The sequence below is a fragment of the Vulpes vulpes genome, chromosome 12 (assembly GCF_048418805.1).
Source record: "Vulpes vulpes isolate BD-2025 chromosome 12, VulVul3, whole genome shotgun sequence".
Classification (NCBI taxonomy): Eukaryota; Metazoa; Chordata; class Mammalia; order Carnivora; family Canidae; genus Vulpes; species Vulpes vulpes.
In genome coordinates this window covers 48,428,533-48,446,207 of record NC_132791.1, presented here as the reverse complement: position 1 = coordinate 48,446,207, position 17,675 = coordinate 48,428,533, and the positions used below count along the sequence as shown (strand labels likewise).

The window sequence follows — 17,675 nt, the reverse complement described above, 5'->3', positions numbered from 1 at the left end:
ACATTCCAGTTCCTTTGTCTTGCTGATGATATATTAAGAGTAGGGGCAGATGCCCTGGTCTCTCAGAAATTCCGTTATGTGTGCACATTCTTCTCTGAAGATGCTGAATAATCACTTATAGGGATCTTGTAGAGTCCAAGGGAGCTCTTTTATCCATCCTCAACTGTGGCTGTGCTGGGTTGACCAGTCAAAACTTGTATGTGTTGGGGGAAGGATAGAATTGCTAGATGGGTGCCTTCCCGATGACTTTGAGCTGTTGGTTATCCCTGAAAGCACAAGGGTTGGTGGTCAATCCACCCGTCTTAGCAGTACCAGCAACTGTTCTCTCCCTTCTTGAGCGAGGAATGACCTGCATTTACGTTGGCTTTGAACCAAAAAGACTTGTCTTTGAGTTCCAGATTTTGTCACTTAGTAGCTTATGAACTTGGATGGGCAGGTATAAAACAGTATCTTGTTTTTCTAAGGATTTTTTTTTAAAGATTTTATTTATTCATGAGACACAGGTAGAGGGAGAAGCAGGCTCCATGCAGAGAGCCTGATCTGGGATTTGATCTCAGGACTTTTGGATCACGCCCTGGGCAGAAGGCAGGGGCTCAACCACTGAGCCACCCAGGGATCCCTTTTTCTAAGGATCAATGAGATGATGCATGTGACAAGAGCTCTGGTCTGGCAACTATTCAACCAATGATGGTGATTGTAGTTACTTTACAGATGGGTAGCTCAAAGTCCAGATTGAGACTCCTGCATTCTCCTTGTTCACTCCATCCTTTAGTAGTTTGCCCCCTCTGTTTCTCAAAACTTTTAAGGGTAAGCAAGCTGTCCCAGGCACCTCTTACTGTTTGACAAAAATCTCCCCACCATAAACAACAGTTCTTCCACAGCCAGTATCCTTACCTCTAGCACCACCTCGTGGTTGCCAGTGCAAACACCCTGGCTACATCCAGAGGACTGAGGTTGGTAGTGGCAGAACCATCAGAGCAGCTCTTATCTGACTGCTTGCAAAATGCCAGGCACTGTAACTATGCATTTCACCCTTCACAATCCTTATGGAGTAGGCATTATTACAGGTAGGGAAATTGCTGTTCAGAGGCATTAAAATAAGTTACCAAAGTATTACTAACAGAGCCAAGATTTCTACCCCAGTCAGACATCAGACTTGCTCACCATGATGCTACCCTGATAGTATTAAGGCTGGAAAAGCCTCTTAGGTTCAGACTTCCTTACCCTGACGTGGAAATTGAGGGATAGAAACTTACCTGAAATCACAAGGCCAACTCATGGAGCCAGAACCAAGGGTGTTTGTCCTAACAGCTGAACTCTTTGACCTGGCTCTTAGTAAGCCCCAGAATGAGCCTGCCAGGCAATTTCAGATTATACCTGAAACAGCATTCCCAGACAGGGCTCAGCGTCGATTATGAGAGAACCCTGGAGGTGAAGTATTTACACATGCACCTCTGGTTCCTGTTGTTCAGCCATGTCCTCGGAAACTCTGGCATCCAGTGCTTCTATACCCCTTGGCTGGTCATTTCCTATGTCCCTGGAGGCAGAGTCCCAACCAGGGTGGGACTTGGCAGGTGGGAGTCCCAGCAGGCGCTCACTCAAATTGGCAACAAGGGAGAAGCTGGCATGAGACTTAAATTCCACCTTGGCATTCAGCCCTGAATCCAGTGTGCCTGAGAGCGTCACCACATGAGAACTGGAGCCAGAGAACAAAAGATGGCAAACGCTACGGGCCCAGACAGGCAAACACAACAGCCCACATAGCCAGCACCATTGTGCTGCCTTCCAACTTTTGACTTCAAACAGCACCTAGGGATGTATTAGGAAAAATTATATACCTCCACCAGGCACTGGCATGTCTTCCCCTTCTCAGAGGGTGACTGTGTTTCATCAAGGCTCTCATCTAAATTGGGTGAGGAAATAGGCAAAAATATGTTGAAGCAGCATTACTGGTCAATTTTGTGAAATACATTTCCTTAAATATGGAGAGCAAAGCATGCATCACACCTTGCCTTTTTAAACCAGGCCCCCTAAAACACCAGATAGCTCTAAGCACCTTTCTTTAGGAAAAGCAAATGAATTCTCTTCTCTTGACCCGATCTGGAAGGCTTGGCTCTTGGATGAAGTCATTACTCTCCTACCCAGTATACCAAGTAAGGGAGAACAAGGAGGCTTAATTTCTGCTCTTCCATCTGGACCATCCACAGGTAACTAGATGTAGAAAAAGATCGACTGTGGAATTAGGCCTGGGGTAAATTTTGCTTCACTACTGCAGGGCTGCTACTTAAACTTTTTGGCCTGTTTCATCACTTATACAGTGGGCACACCATCTACCTCCATGAAATCTTGAGTTACAGGGATAATGTAAATTGAAACAGCTTTTTAAAAAAGGGACAGGTTTCCCTTTGGTGGACATGTGGAATCAAGGAAGCTACAGACTAGTTTCACCCCAGCAACTTGAACCTTCACCTTCTGATGTTAACTTTGGGATCATGACCTCAGGCATCTTTTGCATATATCCTTCCAAAGGCAAATGCAACAAAGACAACTAGAATCACACCTTGGAGAGCTCACTCATACTCTGTGGTTCAGACCTCGCCAGGGAACAATCCTAAAGAATCTCAAGCACACAAAGTATATTCTTAAATATGGTTTAATACTCTTCTCCATTTCTGTACATCACAACACCAAGATTTCGCTGCTTAGGATCTCTCTGTAGAGGCTATAGAGAATGCAAAGGCTACGGTTTTCACCCCCTCTTATTTATGTGTTTGTATGTGTAAGTGTAATACATATCAGTATATATTGATACACACATCAATATATAATGCAATATATATCACCAAAGAGAACACATTGATTAAAGAAATACAAAAATTTGGCATCATTTCCAAACTTAAATAGTAAAAATAAAAACTACAAAAGGAGCTGCATACCCTAAATGTATCATGTGAAACAACAAGCATATTCAAAAATGTAAATTTACATCCAATTTCTCTGGTCTTGTCATATCACATTAGACCCATTTACAATGGCAAAACCCTAAGGTACTGCTGTGAAGAGAGCATGTTTGCTCGCTCTTGGGTGTTCTGCAAACAAACAGCAGAGCCCAAAGCAAAAGCCTGTTCCGGTGAAGCCTCCCACGTTGGTGAATACCAAAGAATTGACTCTTCTCACTGGGGGTTGACACATCAGGTTATACATTGAAAGACAGTCATTTGGACCTCAGAGTACAGTGTGAGAACCAGAAGCTTTACATTTAAGACATACTCCCTTCATTCAAGTGAAACAGGATTATTGGAACGATAGGCAGGTCTGCAACCTGGGAACAAGGAGCTGGTTCAGACCAATAAAGCTACGAGTGACTGAGTCAAGTCAGTGAAGAACAGCAGTCAGGCACTAAAGTGTTAAAAGTACCCAATTTGAAAACCAAATGCACCCCACTACCCTATCAGTGTGGGAATGATACCAATTGACTTTTAAAACCTTTGGTCCTTCAAAGTCCATTTGGTATACTTTTTTCCATTGCTACCACTGGGCACATCCTATACACTTTATTCACTGTCACCACCTCGGGCATGCCATGACCTTGCATGCCAGCTGGGGTCAAGTCCCACTTAGAGCCCAGCTGTGAAGCATAAGCTTCAGGTTTTCAGGCCCACTTTTGGATCCACCATATAGTTAAGTCCTTGGTGCCAGAAGCTGTGTCCCATCCCTTCCCACCCCTGCCCCCCCCACCCCCCTCCCATAATTTCTCATATGAGAGGTGCTTGTAAGTCCCATATTTGAAACAGATGCTCCAACCCCACCAGGAGGCCAGGGGTTTATAATTACATGCACAGTCATACATGTCTTGTCAGTCGTTCCTGTGAAAAACCTTGCAGTTCATTTTAAAAAAAATCAAAACATTCACATAATCTCATGCCATCCAACACAAGGAAAACACGACCACCTCCCTTTTACCAAGGACAGATCCAAGCAAAATAAAATATTCTTTAAATTTCTTTGCGTCCACTTAAATTGCATGTTTTATTTCTCCCAATCCCAGCAATAGCACAGAAGCCCCATCATATCCATCCCAGACTGGTTTCTAGTAGGCTAAGATTATGGGAACCCTTGTCAATGCAACTGCAAAACAGATGGAAGCAAACAGTGTACTTGGCCCAAATGCTTCATGTGTCAGTTTGACTTTGCAATGCAGTTTGCATCCTTGAAACTGACAGTCTGGAGGGGGAGGAGTAGTGTGAGGGAGTGAAGTTGAAATTGCCTCCTATTAGCTCACCCTTTCAACATTAAACAGAGACCAAGAGAGAAATGGTTCCGACATTTCACCGCGTGTATTTCTTCTTATGCAGTCTAAGCTGAGAATGCCATGTAAATGGGTCACTGCGAAATGCAGCAATTTAATTTTTCTCCAATCAAAATAAGAAACAAACCAGTATGATCTCATTTCTATTAACTTTTGAAGGTTTACAGCAGTTAAAGTATTTTTGATTCTATGTATGAAGGTTAAAAAAATCATTTTTTTTTTCATAAAATACAAGAGCAACCAATTTCACCATCGAGTAAAAGTAAAAACTGGGATTCTTTTTTAAATTAGTCCAAAGTGGGATTTTAGGAACTTAGTTGTAGGCTGCTGCGCTGACACCATGACAAACCAAAGTGTAGGGTTGGGTCTCGTTTTGTTTCGGTTTTCTTTTCAATATCCAATGCTCATGGATTAAGTTCTGGAAATGTTCCAATTGTAAGGCAGGGATCTGTTTGGATTCCACCATGGGTATGCTCCTTGGGTTGGATGCTGGAGGGTGAGGCACATTTTGCCGGACCCATGTCGACTACCTAGTAGTCATCAAGGTCAAAAAATTCATCATCTCCTCCTTGGTATTCCATTCCCTGGAAATCTACTCGGTACCGCAAGATACCTGGGGAAGCAAATCAAAGAGTAAATCACCTGTGTTCCTGTGATGGGGAGGGTTTGCTTCGATAAGGAAAGCCCAATTCCCTTGTAGAATTACAGGAAACAAAGAGATGGTAATAAAAAATAGTCCCAACCATAAGGCACCTGCATGGCACAGTCGCTTGGATGCCTGACCCTTGGTTTCGGCTTAGGTTGGGTAGTAATCTCAGGATGGTGGATTGCGCCCCATGTCAGGCTCCACACTCAGCACAGAGAAGGCTTGAGTTTGTCTCTCCATCTGCCCCTTCGCACCCACCATGCATGCAGACTCCCCCTCCTCTCTAAAATAAATCAATCTTAAGAAAAGGGTCCCAACCAAGGAACCCGAGACCATGCCAAGTGTTGCCTCCACCCACCTGCCTTGGTGGGTGATAAGCACACCTTGCCTGAAATAACTTGATTTGGGGACAATAAAGCTTTGACCTGAGACCCTGGACTTTAACTTCCTTCCTTGCTACTCACCTCCAATTCCACCAAATCCTTTCACAAACTGGGATCCTTCTTGTGACTTATCTGTGACAATTTCCAATGTAGCTCCAAATTTTTTATAATTGTTAGCAAACCACTCCAGCAGGGGCATGCTCTCAATCAGCTCATGTTCTTGTCCTGTCTACAAGGGTGACCATGAGATACAGAAAAAATGGGATCAAGATGTATCAAGACTTAGTGATCCTAGCTTCCCCATCCGCCATCATTCTCATTCTCCCTCTCATTGAGTGGGTGTACAACTCTCTATATGAGTTCTGGTTTCTAGTGACATAATTCTGATAGGATAGTTCTCTTTCTTTCTTTTTCTTTCTTTCTTTCTTTTCTCTTTCTTTCTTTCTTTCTTTCTTTCTTTCTTTCTCTCTCTCTCTCTCTCTCTCTCTCTCTCTTTCTTTCTTTCTTTTTCTTTAAGATTTTATTTTTTTATTCATAGACACAGAGAGAGAAGGGCAGAGACACAGAGGGAAAAGCAGGCTCCACACAGGGAGCCCGATGTGGGACTCGATCCCGGGTCTCCAGGATCACACCCCAGGCTGCAGGTGGCGCCAAACCGCTGCGCCACCAGGGCTGCCCAGGACAGTTCTATTTCCAATAACATTCCTCCTAAGTCTCTGGTTTAGTGATGAAATGTCAACACACACTTAGTTTTTCAGCTTCTAGTTCCTGTTGTTTCAGAGTCAGACTGTTGTGAAGTGTCTCTAGGCAGTACTCGTTTAACAACCCAGAAGAGACACAACAGAACTGCTTTGGGAATAGCTTTGTAAAAAACAAAGTCCTTCAAGACACAATTTGAGGAAGCTACGACCCCTAAGGGATCTGTGCTGAGCAGACGACACTTTAAGCTATGGTGATGGCATTTAGACCAAACCTGTAGAAGCTGTTTCAGTCTAAGAGCTGATAAAGTCAGTGAAGAAAGCGGCAGATTCACAGTGCAAAAGAGATTTGACTAGTCAGTCAAATCTTCCTCTCTACTACTTCAAGAATGAGAATGCTTAACTAGGGACACCTGGGTGGCTCAGCAGTTGGGAGTCTGCATTCAGTTCAGGGCATGATCCTGGGGTTCTGAGATTGAGTCCCACATTGGGCTCCTTGCAGGAAGCCTGCTTCTCCCTCTGCCTGTCTTTGTGTCTCTCATGAATAAATAAATAAAATCTTAAAAAAAAAAATGCTTAACTACTTTAAAAATACCAAGCAACAGTAACTATGGCATAGCCTCCTTTCTTAGAATCAGACTGGCATGTTGGAGAAAAGAGCTGACCACGTCCTGTTGCCCGGCACTTCCCAAGTGCCAACAGTATGAAGTTCAGTTTCCTAAGGCATATACTCTACACTGCCAGTGCTCTAACATGGATTTTTTTTTTTTAAAGATTTTATTTATTTATTCATGAAAGACAGAGAGAGAGAGAGAGAGAGAGGGAGAGGCAGAGACCTAGGCAGAGGGAAAGAAGCAGGCTCCCCACAAGGAGCCTGATGTGGGACTCGATCCCAGGACCCCAGGATCATGACCCGAGCCAAAGGCAGATGCTCAACCACTGAGCCACCCAGGTGCCCCTCTAACATGGATTTATGTTTTCATGCATGTATCACCAAACTAGGAAAACAACCACATACCTCTTTGTCTGTGAAATGAGATTTATCCTTCTCTTGTTCTGGAGTTAGATAGAGAATTTTCTCCTCTGTAGTATTGGGGAAAAAAGGGTGTTAACCTGGTTCTCATATAGTAACAGATCTAAGTCTCATGAGATAAGTCAGGTTAGGTGAAAGGGATTCTGAACTCCCATAAACCTTCTTTTCATAAACATTAGTCCACATGCACTGAATGGCTAACATGTACACTGCTCCTACCATAAGTAAACACCAAAGACATTCAAGATACAATTCTTGTTCTCAGGAAACCTAAGTCTTAAGCAGACATTTATCACTTCAAGCAAAACAATTTATGAAAAATGAAGCCACCTCTTCCAAATCGCCACCCAAGGTTTCCAGAACACAGAGGTCACTAACAAATAGCAGTCTTATTTTATTTTCTAATTCACATACCTTCTGTGCCTTGGCAATGAAGAACGTATCTCATTATATCCAGATTTTCATAGACTATTAGAATCTCTACAGCTCCCATTTCTAAAGCCTTTAGTGTATCTTCAACTCCAAAACAGTACTTGCCCGTGTCCTGGCTGATTTCATCAAAGTATCGTCCTGTGATTAGGGAGAGGTAAATACATATGTTAAGGTTTCCTTTGTAGATACAGACTTTCTTGCTCAAAATCCAAGAGAGAGAGAGAAAAAAAAAACAAACCTTAAAAAATGAGTTATGTGCCAAAAGTCAGTGAAAAATTATTACTACTCTAGTCAAGACTCTAGAATTTGACTCAAGAGGTTAAGAGCTGGACCAAAAACACAACTGTTTGGAAAAATATGTGTGCTGTTAAATCAGAAACGAGGCCAAATAATGGCCAGATTAATCTCTAATTAAGGGCCTCTATTTACCACTCTATTACAAGGGATAATCTGCAAAATAAGACTGAAGTTTGGTTCCTGTTGCCAAAGGGTAGAAATAATAGAAATGTGAACACATTTATTAGAACCCATGACTAAAAAAGATGGGTTCCACTGAAGAAGTTTTTTTTTTTTTTTAAAGATTTTATTTATTTATTCATGAGAGACAGAGAGAGAGAGAGAGAGAGAGGCAGAGACAAAGACAAAGGCAGAGGGAGAAGCAGGCTCCATGCAGGGAGACTGATGTGGGACTCGATCCCAGGTCTCCAGGATCACACCCCAGGCTGAAGGAGGCACTAAACCACTGAGCCACCGGGGCTGCCCTGAAGAAGTTTTTAATACAAATGCTAAATCTAACTTTTCCCTTTTCACCATCTTGTTACATACATAAAATCACGTACACACAAATATACAGATAAAAACATTTCAAAGAGGAAGTAAATAAATTGTATTTCACTGATACCTATTAATTTCTTCTCTTGAATGAATTTCACGTTGGAAAGGACTTCAGTAGATAACTCAATAGCTTGGTTGAATCCATTTTCGCCACCATACGAAATATCAACTAATTTTAAAACTTTTGATTGCAACCTCTGACAAAGATATACATTAAAAAAAAAAAAAAAAAAAAAAACAGCATCATTAGTACTTCAAAACTCTTTTACCAAGATCCACGATTTTTTTTTTAAAGATTTTATTTACTTATTCATGAGAGAGAGGCAGAAACATAGGCAGAGGGAGAAGCAGGCTCCATGCAGAGAGCCTGATGTGGGGACTCGATCCCAGGTCTCTAGGATTACACCCTGGGCTGAAGTCGACGCTAAACCAGCTGGGTCACTGGGGCTGCCTAACACCCACTTCTTAATGGCATGCAAAGCTAAGCACTGTGAACACTGAAGTCTGAAAAGGGAGAATATAGGGTAAGAACCCAGTTTATTCACGAGCAGATCTCCATGAGCAACACCGTCGAGGATAAAACTTCCCCAGCCAATTATTCATATACTCATTTAGACCTTTAAGAGACCAACTCATTAATCATCAACAAGACTAAGTTTCTTTCTTTCTTTCTTTTTTTTTTTAAGACTAAGTTTCTTAGTAAGGATAAAGGAGACTGTTCCTGCTATCTAAGTTGGTAGCGTACACCACCATTTTGGTTGAGACTTCTATCATAATGCTGCTCCCTCTCTAATAGAGCACCTTGGAAATGTGATTATGTCCCAGCCCATGTCATAAACCAAAGATCTTTCTGGATCAAGTCAGCTAATCAGCTCTGTCATATTGCTAAGAGTTTTAATGCTTTATTTACCTCTACTAATAAATCAGAAAAATCAGCCCTTAGTTTCTTTGAAATCATACTTCATTTGGAGGCCAATTATCCACTATACTAGGAGCTACCATAGAACCAGAATGATTCTATCTAAAATGGCTGGTTTTAAAAGAGAAAAAATACCGAGAAAAGTATAAGAGAATGTTTCTTCACTCCCTGCTCAGGAACATGATGTGGGGCTTGATCCCAGGACCTTAGGATCATGACCTGAGCTAACGGCAGATGCTTAACCGACTAAGCCACCCAGATAACCCTGGGGGAATGCTTTTTTTTCTTTCTTTTTAAAAAGATTTTATTACTTATTTATTCATGAGACAGAGAAAGAGAGGCAGAGACATAGGCAGAGGGAGAAGCAGGCTCCCAGTGGGGAGCCCAATGTGGGACTCAATCCTAGGACCCTGGAATCATGACCTGCGCCGGAGGCAGACGCTTAACTACTGAGACACCCAGGCATTCCCAGGGGTGGGGTGGTGGGGTGGGGGTGTTTCTTAATAAACACCTTAATTCTGCCAATTAGAGCTAGGTTCTTTTTTCTTTGTTTTTCAGAGCTAGGTTTTTAAACACGAAATATATCATCTGAAAACCCAAAGAGATGCACGTGTTCCAGTACTCAAAAGACGTACTTACTACCGCCTAGCAATGTAATTAACAAAGCATCTACTTCTCACTTACCTGATCAAACATATCAGATTGACTTAGTTCAGTTTTAAAGTCCGCTGATCCAGCTAAAACAAGACCAGCCACATTCACTTTGTCCCCAGAAATAAACAGCTGTACAGCAGTCTCAGCTACTTTCCGAACATAGTTATGTCGCTTTTCCATTCTTAAACGAGCAAAACGCAAGGCTGATTGACCTCCTCTACCTTTGACACAAAAAGTGGGGGGAGAAAGGGCAATCATTAAAAACATAAAAATAACTTGCTAAATAAAAACTAAGCAATCATGCCATTACCCAACAAAAGTACAAAGAGAAAAATTACTATTTCCTTAACTAAATGTTTGGCATAAACTGGTAATAGTTACCCGCTTAAAATGTTTAATTATCTTATCAAAAGAAGGAGCCACAGTCATGAGTCATTTCATGATGTTTCTCCTATCACCTGGATTTATTAAAAAAAAAATATATTAATCTCTACCCCCAATGTGGGGCTTGAACTCAAAACTTGGGAGACCAAGAGTTGCAAACTCAACCAAATGAGCCAGTCAGGCGCCCCTATAGGCTGACCCTTAAATAATAAAGGTTTGAATTAAACTGTGTGGGTTCACTTATATATGGATTTTTTCAATAAATACAATCTAGTTCTGTAAATATATTTCCTCTTCCATATGATTTTTAAAATATTTTTTCCCTACTTTAAAAATATAGTAAAAAAATGGTATAATATAACATATATAATGTGTTAATTGATGGTTTATGTTAATGCTAAGGCTTCCCAGTAATAGTTTATTAGTAAAGTTTTTGGGTAGCCAAAAGTTACATGCTGATTTTTCAACAAAAGCTATGTGTGTGTGGGGTCAGTGCCCCTCACTCCCATGTTGTTCAAGGGTCAACAGTACTATTTGTTTCTTTATTGCTAGACACAGATAAAATGGGCTTGTGTTCTCTTCTTGTGTTACCATGTTTCTTTGGGAGATCCACAGTGAACTTGTGCAAGACTTCTCTTGTGTTTCCTTGGAGTGTGCCAAAAAGTGCACCACTACCATCTATTACAATGAAGCCAAACTTGCTGTCATCTGAAAGTAGTGCTGTAAGAGCCTGAAAAGCAAACATAAGTACCACACAATAAATACCTAAGCTTTGCTAGGGTAAAGACAAAACCCAAAAGCAGGTATACTAGCCCTTTTACCCCACCCAGAATGGTATGAATACTTAGAGAAAAGCCATTTTATGGAATAATTTGGAATTCAGCTATAAATATGTAACCCATATGTACAATTCTGAACCAGCTGCAGGGAAAAAAACCCAACAATATTGACGTGAAGCCTTTCAACAAACCTGACCTGGACCCATGAATACAAACCCAACAGAGATAGAGGATTCAGGTTCATTCTAGTCTTTGATTTAATTTAGAGTGATGGAAATTCATGGAACATAACAGTTAGAAGTCTAACTTAAGAAAATAAGTCTAACCTCCAAAAGCTGACTTCCTGTAAAAGCCCAGCATCAACAGGCAGTATTCATCATAGCAAAGAGTATCTTGTAAATCAACTCTAGAGTAGGAGTATATGAGTAAAAAACCCGGAAACAAAGTCTATAGAAAGATCTAGTTTGGAAATTTTTCATTTAACTCCTATGTCTTGAGCCTCCTTAATGGTATCAGGATATAAAACTCAATCTTCTTTTAAAGGTATTATATAGCTAAATGATTTGGGTTTTATGGGGGAAAACCCTCCTTCTGGGTTAACATATAACACAGAACCCCATGGTTCTGCCTCCTGAAAGAGCAAATATTTAAATAGTCCTGGGCAAGAGTTTTCATGATGGGAGTCTACACCTGATAGATGACTAATTGCTAGATGCCAGGCTTTTCTGGAGCTAAGAAATATCCATTCCATTTTAACTAAGGAAGAAAATTTCCTTTAAGAATTGACCAGAAAGCAGATTAATCATTAAGGGTCAATCTTTAACCAAACCATGTCTGATCATTAGCATGAAGACATGAATGTTATACACATTATGTCACAGTGTTTGGTAGCTTAATTTAGGTTTTCAGGAATTCTCATTGGGGAATACTTATCCCTCATAAGAATGTATAATCAGGGCAGCCCGGATGGCTCAGCGGTTTAGCGCCACTTTCAGCCTAGGGCGTGATCCTGGAGACCCAGGATTGAATCCCACATCGGGCTCCCTGCATGGAGCCTGCTTCTCCCTCTGCCTGTGTCTCTTGTGAATAAATAAAATCTTAAAAAAGAAAAAAAGATTGTATAATCATCCTGATTACACAGAACATAAATTGTGTTGTGCAGTAGGTCACATTCATATGTACTTTTCAATATATCAATTAAAAGCCAAAATAAACAGAGCTAACAAGATTAAACAGTACCTTGTAAGAGTTAAGGTTTAGAAATACTAATGAAACTAGCTTAATAAGTTAAAGCTAAATAATATGCATACCAGGTAGCATTTAAATTAACAAGACTTAAAATCTGCTTTCATGAAACTAGATACAGGTAATGGGACTAGATAAGAGCCTTCCCAATGAAGCTTCTCCCAGAAGGAGACTGACAAGATAGCCAAGAGAACAATCTCAACCATCTATGCAACAAACCAAGATTCAACTGGAACTGGACTTCCTGTCAAGTTAGCAGAAATCATCCATTGTAAACTGTGTCGACAAATGTCAGTTCTAATTCCACTGTAGAGGTTTTTCCCTAGGTCGATGAAAAGCAAAAGACTGAACTAGGAGCCAGCTGTGAATTCCTGATTGTTCTACTGTTGACTGATTTAGGTCACTCTAATGAGGCTTCCTTTCCACCCTTAAAATTTTATCTTATGGCAGCTCTGTCACTCAAAAGTTTTATTGGGGTGGGGGGGAAGCTCTTATAGTCCTAAAGATTTTATCATTTGTGAGCTGATAACTAAGGGTGCTAGAAATACAACCAAGTTCATGTGTGTATATATACATACATACATATATATATGTATATATATGTATATATATGTATGTGTATATATATATATATATAGAGAGAGAGAGAGAGAGAGAGATGGAGATCAGGTAGGCAGTTACATCTTTACCTCTAACTAATTCTCCAAACCCAATTTAGCACTTCCTCAAACATGCTAAATGCTTATGTCATTAAGTGTGTCACAATCAAAGTAAAGTCTTTTTATTTTTTGCTAATAGCCAGCCTTGTGGTACAATGACTTAGAATCAGTCTGATGATTCTCCAAAAGCTTAAACAATTACATTACCCAGAAACTCCATTCCCTTTTTTCTTTAAAGATTTTATTTATTTATTCATGAGACACACACAGAGAGGAGAGAGAGAGGCAGAGACAAAGACAGAGGGAAAACAGGCTCCATGCGGGGAGCCTGCTGTGGGACTTGATCCCAGGTCTCCAGGATCACGCCCGGGGCTGAAGGTGGCGCTAAACTGCTGAGCCACCAGGGCTGCCAAGAAATTCCATTCCTAAGCATACACCTGCCCCTGCTCCATGAAAACACACGGTCATGCAAAAATGTGTACATGTTCAGAGCAGCATTATTCCTAATAGCCAAACAGTGGAAATGACACAAATGCCCATCAAATCATGAACAGATACATAAAATGCAAAATATCATTTCATAACAAAAAGGGATGAAGTACTGATGCTAAGTTAAAGAAACCAGTCACAAAAAGCTACCCACTGTATGTAATGCCCAACATAAGCGAATCTAGAGACAGTAAAGATCAGTCATAGCCTTGAGGTGAGAGGTCTTGAGAGGGTGGGAAAGAAGTGAGGATTGGTAATGACTTCTAATGGGTATGTGGTTTCTTTCTAGAATGATGACAATATTCTCTGTTTGAACTTCTTACCTCTGTATGGAATTTGTTGTCACACAAATACAATGACGTATTAATTGGTTTAAAAGGTTCAAAGTCAATGTTGACTTTCTTTTCCTTTCCTTCTTCTGTTACAATTGTACCACAGTAAACAACCAGGCCATTTGGAGGTACTGCAAAAAAACACAATTTCTCTACTTAAATCCGCAGCTAATTTTCCTCAATTAACAGAAAATATTCCAACAGTCTACTGTCCCTGGTCCTTTATTTTCAAATATTTTTTTAAAATTTTATTTTTAGTAATCTCTACACTCAATGCGAGGCTCAAACTAACAACCTGGAGATGAAGAACTGCATGCTCTACTGACTGAGCCAGCCAGATGCCCTATGTCCCTGGCTCCTTTAAAACTTAATTTATATAAAGCAGAAATATTTGTAATCTTTCCTGCAGAATCCTTTCCCTAATTTTGAAAAATTCTGAAATGTTTTAATAAGGAGGATTTATGTCTTTAATTAACTACTAAAGAAAAGTAACTTAAAAAAAAAAAAAAAAGTTAAATTCCAAGGCCGAAGGGACATTGCTGATAGATGTCTGAAAAAAACAAAAACATTAGTAACCAAAGGCATCATGGCAGGATCACAGTGGAAAATATAACCAAGATAAAGTAGAGGAGGAAAATGATTAAGCTCTAGATTACCTTTGTTATAAAGTTTGAGTCTTTGTTGTACAGATGTAATGGCTCCCAGGACTGAAAGGCGGTTTACTCGTGACTTAATGTTAGATGCAGTTCCAAACTCATCTGCTAACATTTTTGCCACTCGTGAAATCTGGTCTTTGGGAGGAATGATCAATGATATCATGCTTGTGCCATTGCTGTGGAAGAAAGAATAACATTAGAGGTTCAAGTACCACATTAGTGATGAGTTTAAATTCATGTTTATCATCGTTCAGAATATGGTAGGCACTCAATTATTTGTTTTATTTTATTTAAAGATTTTATTTATTTATTTATTTATGAGAGACACGCAGAGAGAGGCAGAAAGGCAGAGGGAGAAGCGGGCTCCATGCAAGAAGTCCGATGTGGGACTTGATCCCAAAGACTCCAGGATCATGCCCTAAGTCAAAGCCAGACGCCCAACCACTGAGCCACCCAGGTGTCCCATGTTTGTTTATTTTTATTTTATTTTATTTTATTTATTTTTATTTTTTAAAGATTTTATTTATTTATTCGAGAGAGAGAGAGAGAGAGAGAGAGAGAGAGGCAGACACACAGGCAGAGGGAGAAGCAGGCTCCATGCAGGGAGCCCAACGCAGGACTCGATCCCGGGTCTCCAGGATCATGCCCTGGGCTGAAGGCGGCGCTAAACCGCTGAGCCACCAGGGCTGCCCCCCGTTTATTTTTAAATAAAGATTTTATTTGCTAGAGAGAGAGTGTGTGTGTATACATGTGTGTGGACAAGCAGGGGGGAGGGGCAGAGGAGAAAGACAGGCAGACTCCCTGTTGAATCGGGAGCCTGATGTTGGGCTCAATCCTAGGACCCTGAGACCATGACCCTAACTGAAGTCAGTCGCTTAACCAACTGAGCTCCCCAGGTGCCCCTGTACTCAAGTATATGAATGAATTTTAGCTATGTAAAGAAAAAGCCCTCTAAGAGATGCTTGGGAAACACCTCATTCTTCAAGGGCCAAGAGAGAAACATTCATTAGGGGGTGACAACAGGCTGGAATTTGACAGAGTCCATGGTAGAGGCCTAGAATCTTGGGAATTCAGTGGGAATCTTCCCACTGAAGAACCAGTGGGAGAAGCTGTCACAGGATGATGTAACCAGTTTTTACCAAGCCCAGATGAAATAACAAATGAATATTATCCTGTCTGCCCCTAACCCCTTTAAATTCCAGGCTCACTATGAATTTATAATCACTAATTTAGCACCCTAAGTAATCTGATAATGGGAGTGTCTTGGAATTCACACATATTCCCAATTAAGAAATCACACACATCTATGTGTATCTCTAAATGTGCTTTACATATTAATCACTTAAAAATATTTTATTTACTTATTCATGGGAGAGACAGAGACACAGGCAGAGGGAGAAGCAGGCCACACGCAGGGAGCCGGGTGTGGGACTTGATCCTGGGACGAAGGCAAGTGCTAAACCGCTGAGCCACCTAGGGATCCCCATATTAATCACTTTTGATTTTGAGAAGATACGCGCGTGCACACACACACAGACACATACCATACACTAAGAACCTGGTCAATTCTGGGTGCTTAAACAAATTCAAGCTTTTTAAGCTTCCAGAATGAAAAATGAGGACCAAACTCTGAACTATGGAGGACAGACACTATTACCAAGGCCTTGCCACATGGATGGACCCTTAGGAGTAGCCACCCACTTCTAACTGATGGTGATGCCAATGACATCTTTTTTAGCTACGTTATCTGAAGATACATTAAAAAGTTTTTTTTTTTAATTAATTCACGAGAGACAGAGAGGGAGGCAGAGACATAGGCAGAGGGAGAAGCAGGCTCCATGCAGGGAGCCAGATGGGAGACTCAATCCCAGGACCCCAGGATCACGCACCGAGCCAAAGGCAGACGCTCAACCACTGAGCCACCTAGACGTCCCTTTTTTAGTTCCACTTTATTTTTTTTTTAAAGATTTTACTAAAATTAAAAACTTTTATGCTTTAAAGGACACCATCAGGAGTGCCTGGGTGGCTCAGTGGTTAAGCATCTGCCTTTGGCTCAGGTTGTGAACCCAGGGTCCTGGGATCAAGCCCCCAGGCTGAGCCTGCTTTCTCCCTCTCTCCCTTGCTCGAGCTCTCACTATCTCAATCTCTTGCAAATAAATAAAATCTTAAAAAAAAAAAAAAAAAAAAAAGATAAAGGACACCATCAAGAAAGTAAAAAGCCAACTCAGAATGGGAGACAATACTTGCTAATCATTTAAGGTTCAACAGTTAACCACATGATCCAGCCAATCCATCCATACGATCTGAGGTATATGCTCAAGAGAAATGAAAACAAATATGGGTATGGGGAACCTTCTTTCTGGGTTGATAAAAATGTTCTCAAATTAGATAGCGGTGATTGTTGCATAACTCTTAAGAAACCAGTATGCTGTGTCCTTTATAAAGGGCCTAATTAAGAGGTTGACCAGCTGGCTCTGTCAGAAGAGAGTGCGACTCTTGATTTTGGGGTTGTGGGTTTGAGCCCTGCTGGGTATAGAGATTACTCAAATAAATAAATCTTTAAAACAACAAAAGCAGGAAAACCCCATCCTGCCCCTAAATGATGAGGGGAGTAATTAGAGGTGCCTGGCTGGCTCAGCTGGTGAAGCATGGGACTCTTGATCTCAGAGTTGTGAGTTTGGGCCCCATGTTGGGCATAGAGATTATTTACTTTAAAAATAGATAAATAAAAAAACTAGGTCATCAGTATTATTAGGAAGAGTGGCAATATGAACAGAACCAACTCTGTAATACATATATATAGGAAGTTATGAGCCCCATATCTAATAGCTGGCTTTCTTACAATAGCTACCTATAAATTGAACCAATTTATATTATATAATATACATAACTGTATTATATACAGTAAAATTAATTTCGCAAATTTGTTTTTCCTCAGTATTAGTGATAGAAAGGGACCTCATTTACAGAAGACCCTGCCCTTTCAAAGTTTCCTCCTAGTGGTAAATACCACAGGTTCTCTTGACAGGTTTTCTCTATAAGCAGACAGGCTGCCTATCTAGCCTTTCCAACTATCAAATAGTCACTCTCAGATTATCAGCTTTTTTTTCTATCTCTGAAACTGGCACTGTTTCTGCTGAGGTTTCTATTCAAAACCCAGAAGGCATGTTCATAACTTCCGCAATACTTTCCTCAATGAACTACAAGTTGATCAATGACAGTA

At 40.7% G+C, this 17,675-nt stretch overlaps 1 protein-coding gene across 3 annotated transcripts in view; it reads right to left on the bottom strand.

Moving 5' to 3' along the window:
• Positions 1 to 2,637: 2,637 nt before the first annotated feature.
• The window catches only part of ETF1 (eukaryotic translation termination factor 1), a 31,695-nt gene continuing 16,657 nt past the window's right edge, over positions 2,638 to 17,675 (bottom strand). For 2 of the 3 annotated variants that reach the window (XM_026001343.2, XM_072728466.1), the window contains 9 exons: positions 14,453 to 14,628; positions 13,788 to 13,927; positions 10,884 to 11,022; positions 9,939 to 10,129; positions 8,403 to 8,532; positions 7,484 to 7,639; positions 7,055 to 7,119; positions 5,420 to 5,567; positions 2,638 to 4,922 (listed from right to left, as the gene is read on the bottom strand). In XM_026001343.2, coding sequence (XP_025857128.1) covers positions 4,840 to 4,922; positions 5,420 to 5,567; positions 7,055 to 7,119; positions 7,484 to 7,639; positions 8,403 to 8,532; positions 9,939 to 10,129; positions 10,884 to 11,022; positions 13,788 to 13,927; positions 14,453 to 14,628 — 1,228 coding nt within the window. In that variant the 3' untranslated portion in view covers positions 2,638 to 4,839. Of the gene's footprint in view, positions 4,923 to 5,419; positions 5,568 to 6,210; positions 6,450 to 7,001; positions 7,120 to 7,483; positions 7,640 to 8,402; positions 8,533 to 9,938; positions 10,130 to 10,883; positions 11,023 to 13,787; positions 13,928 to 14,452; positions 14,629 to 17,675 lie in introns of those variants that run through there. The other variant, XM_072728467.1, reaches the window with a different exon arrangement.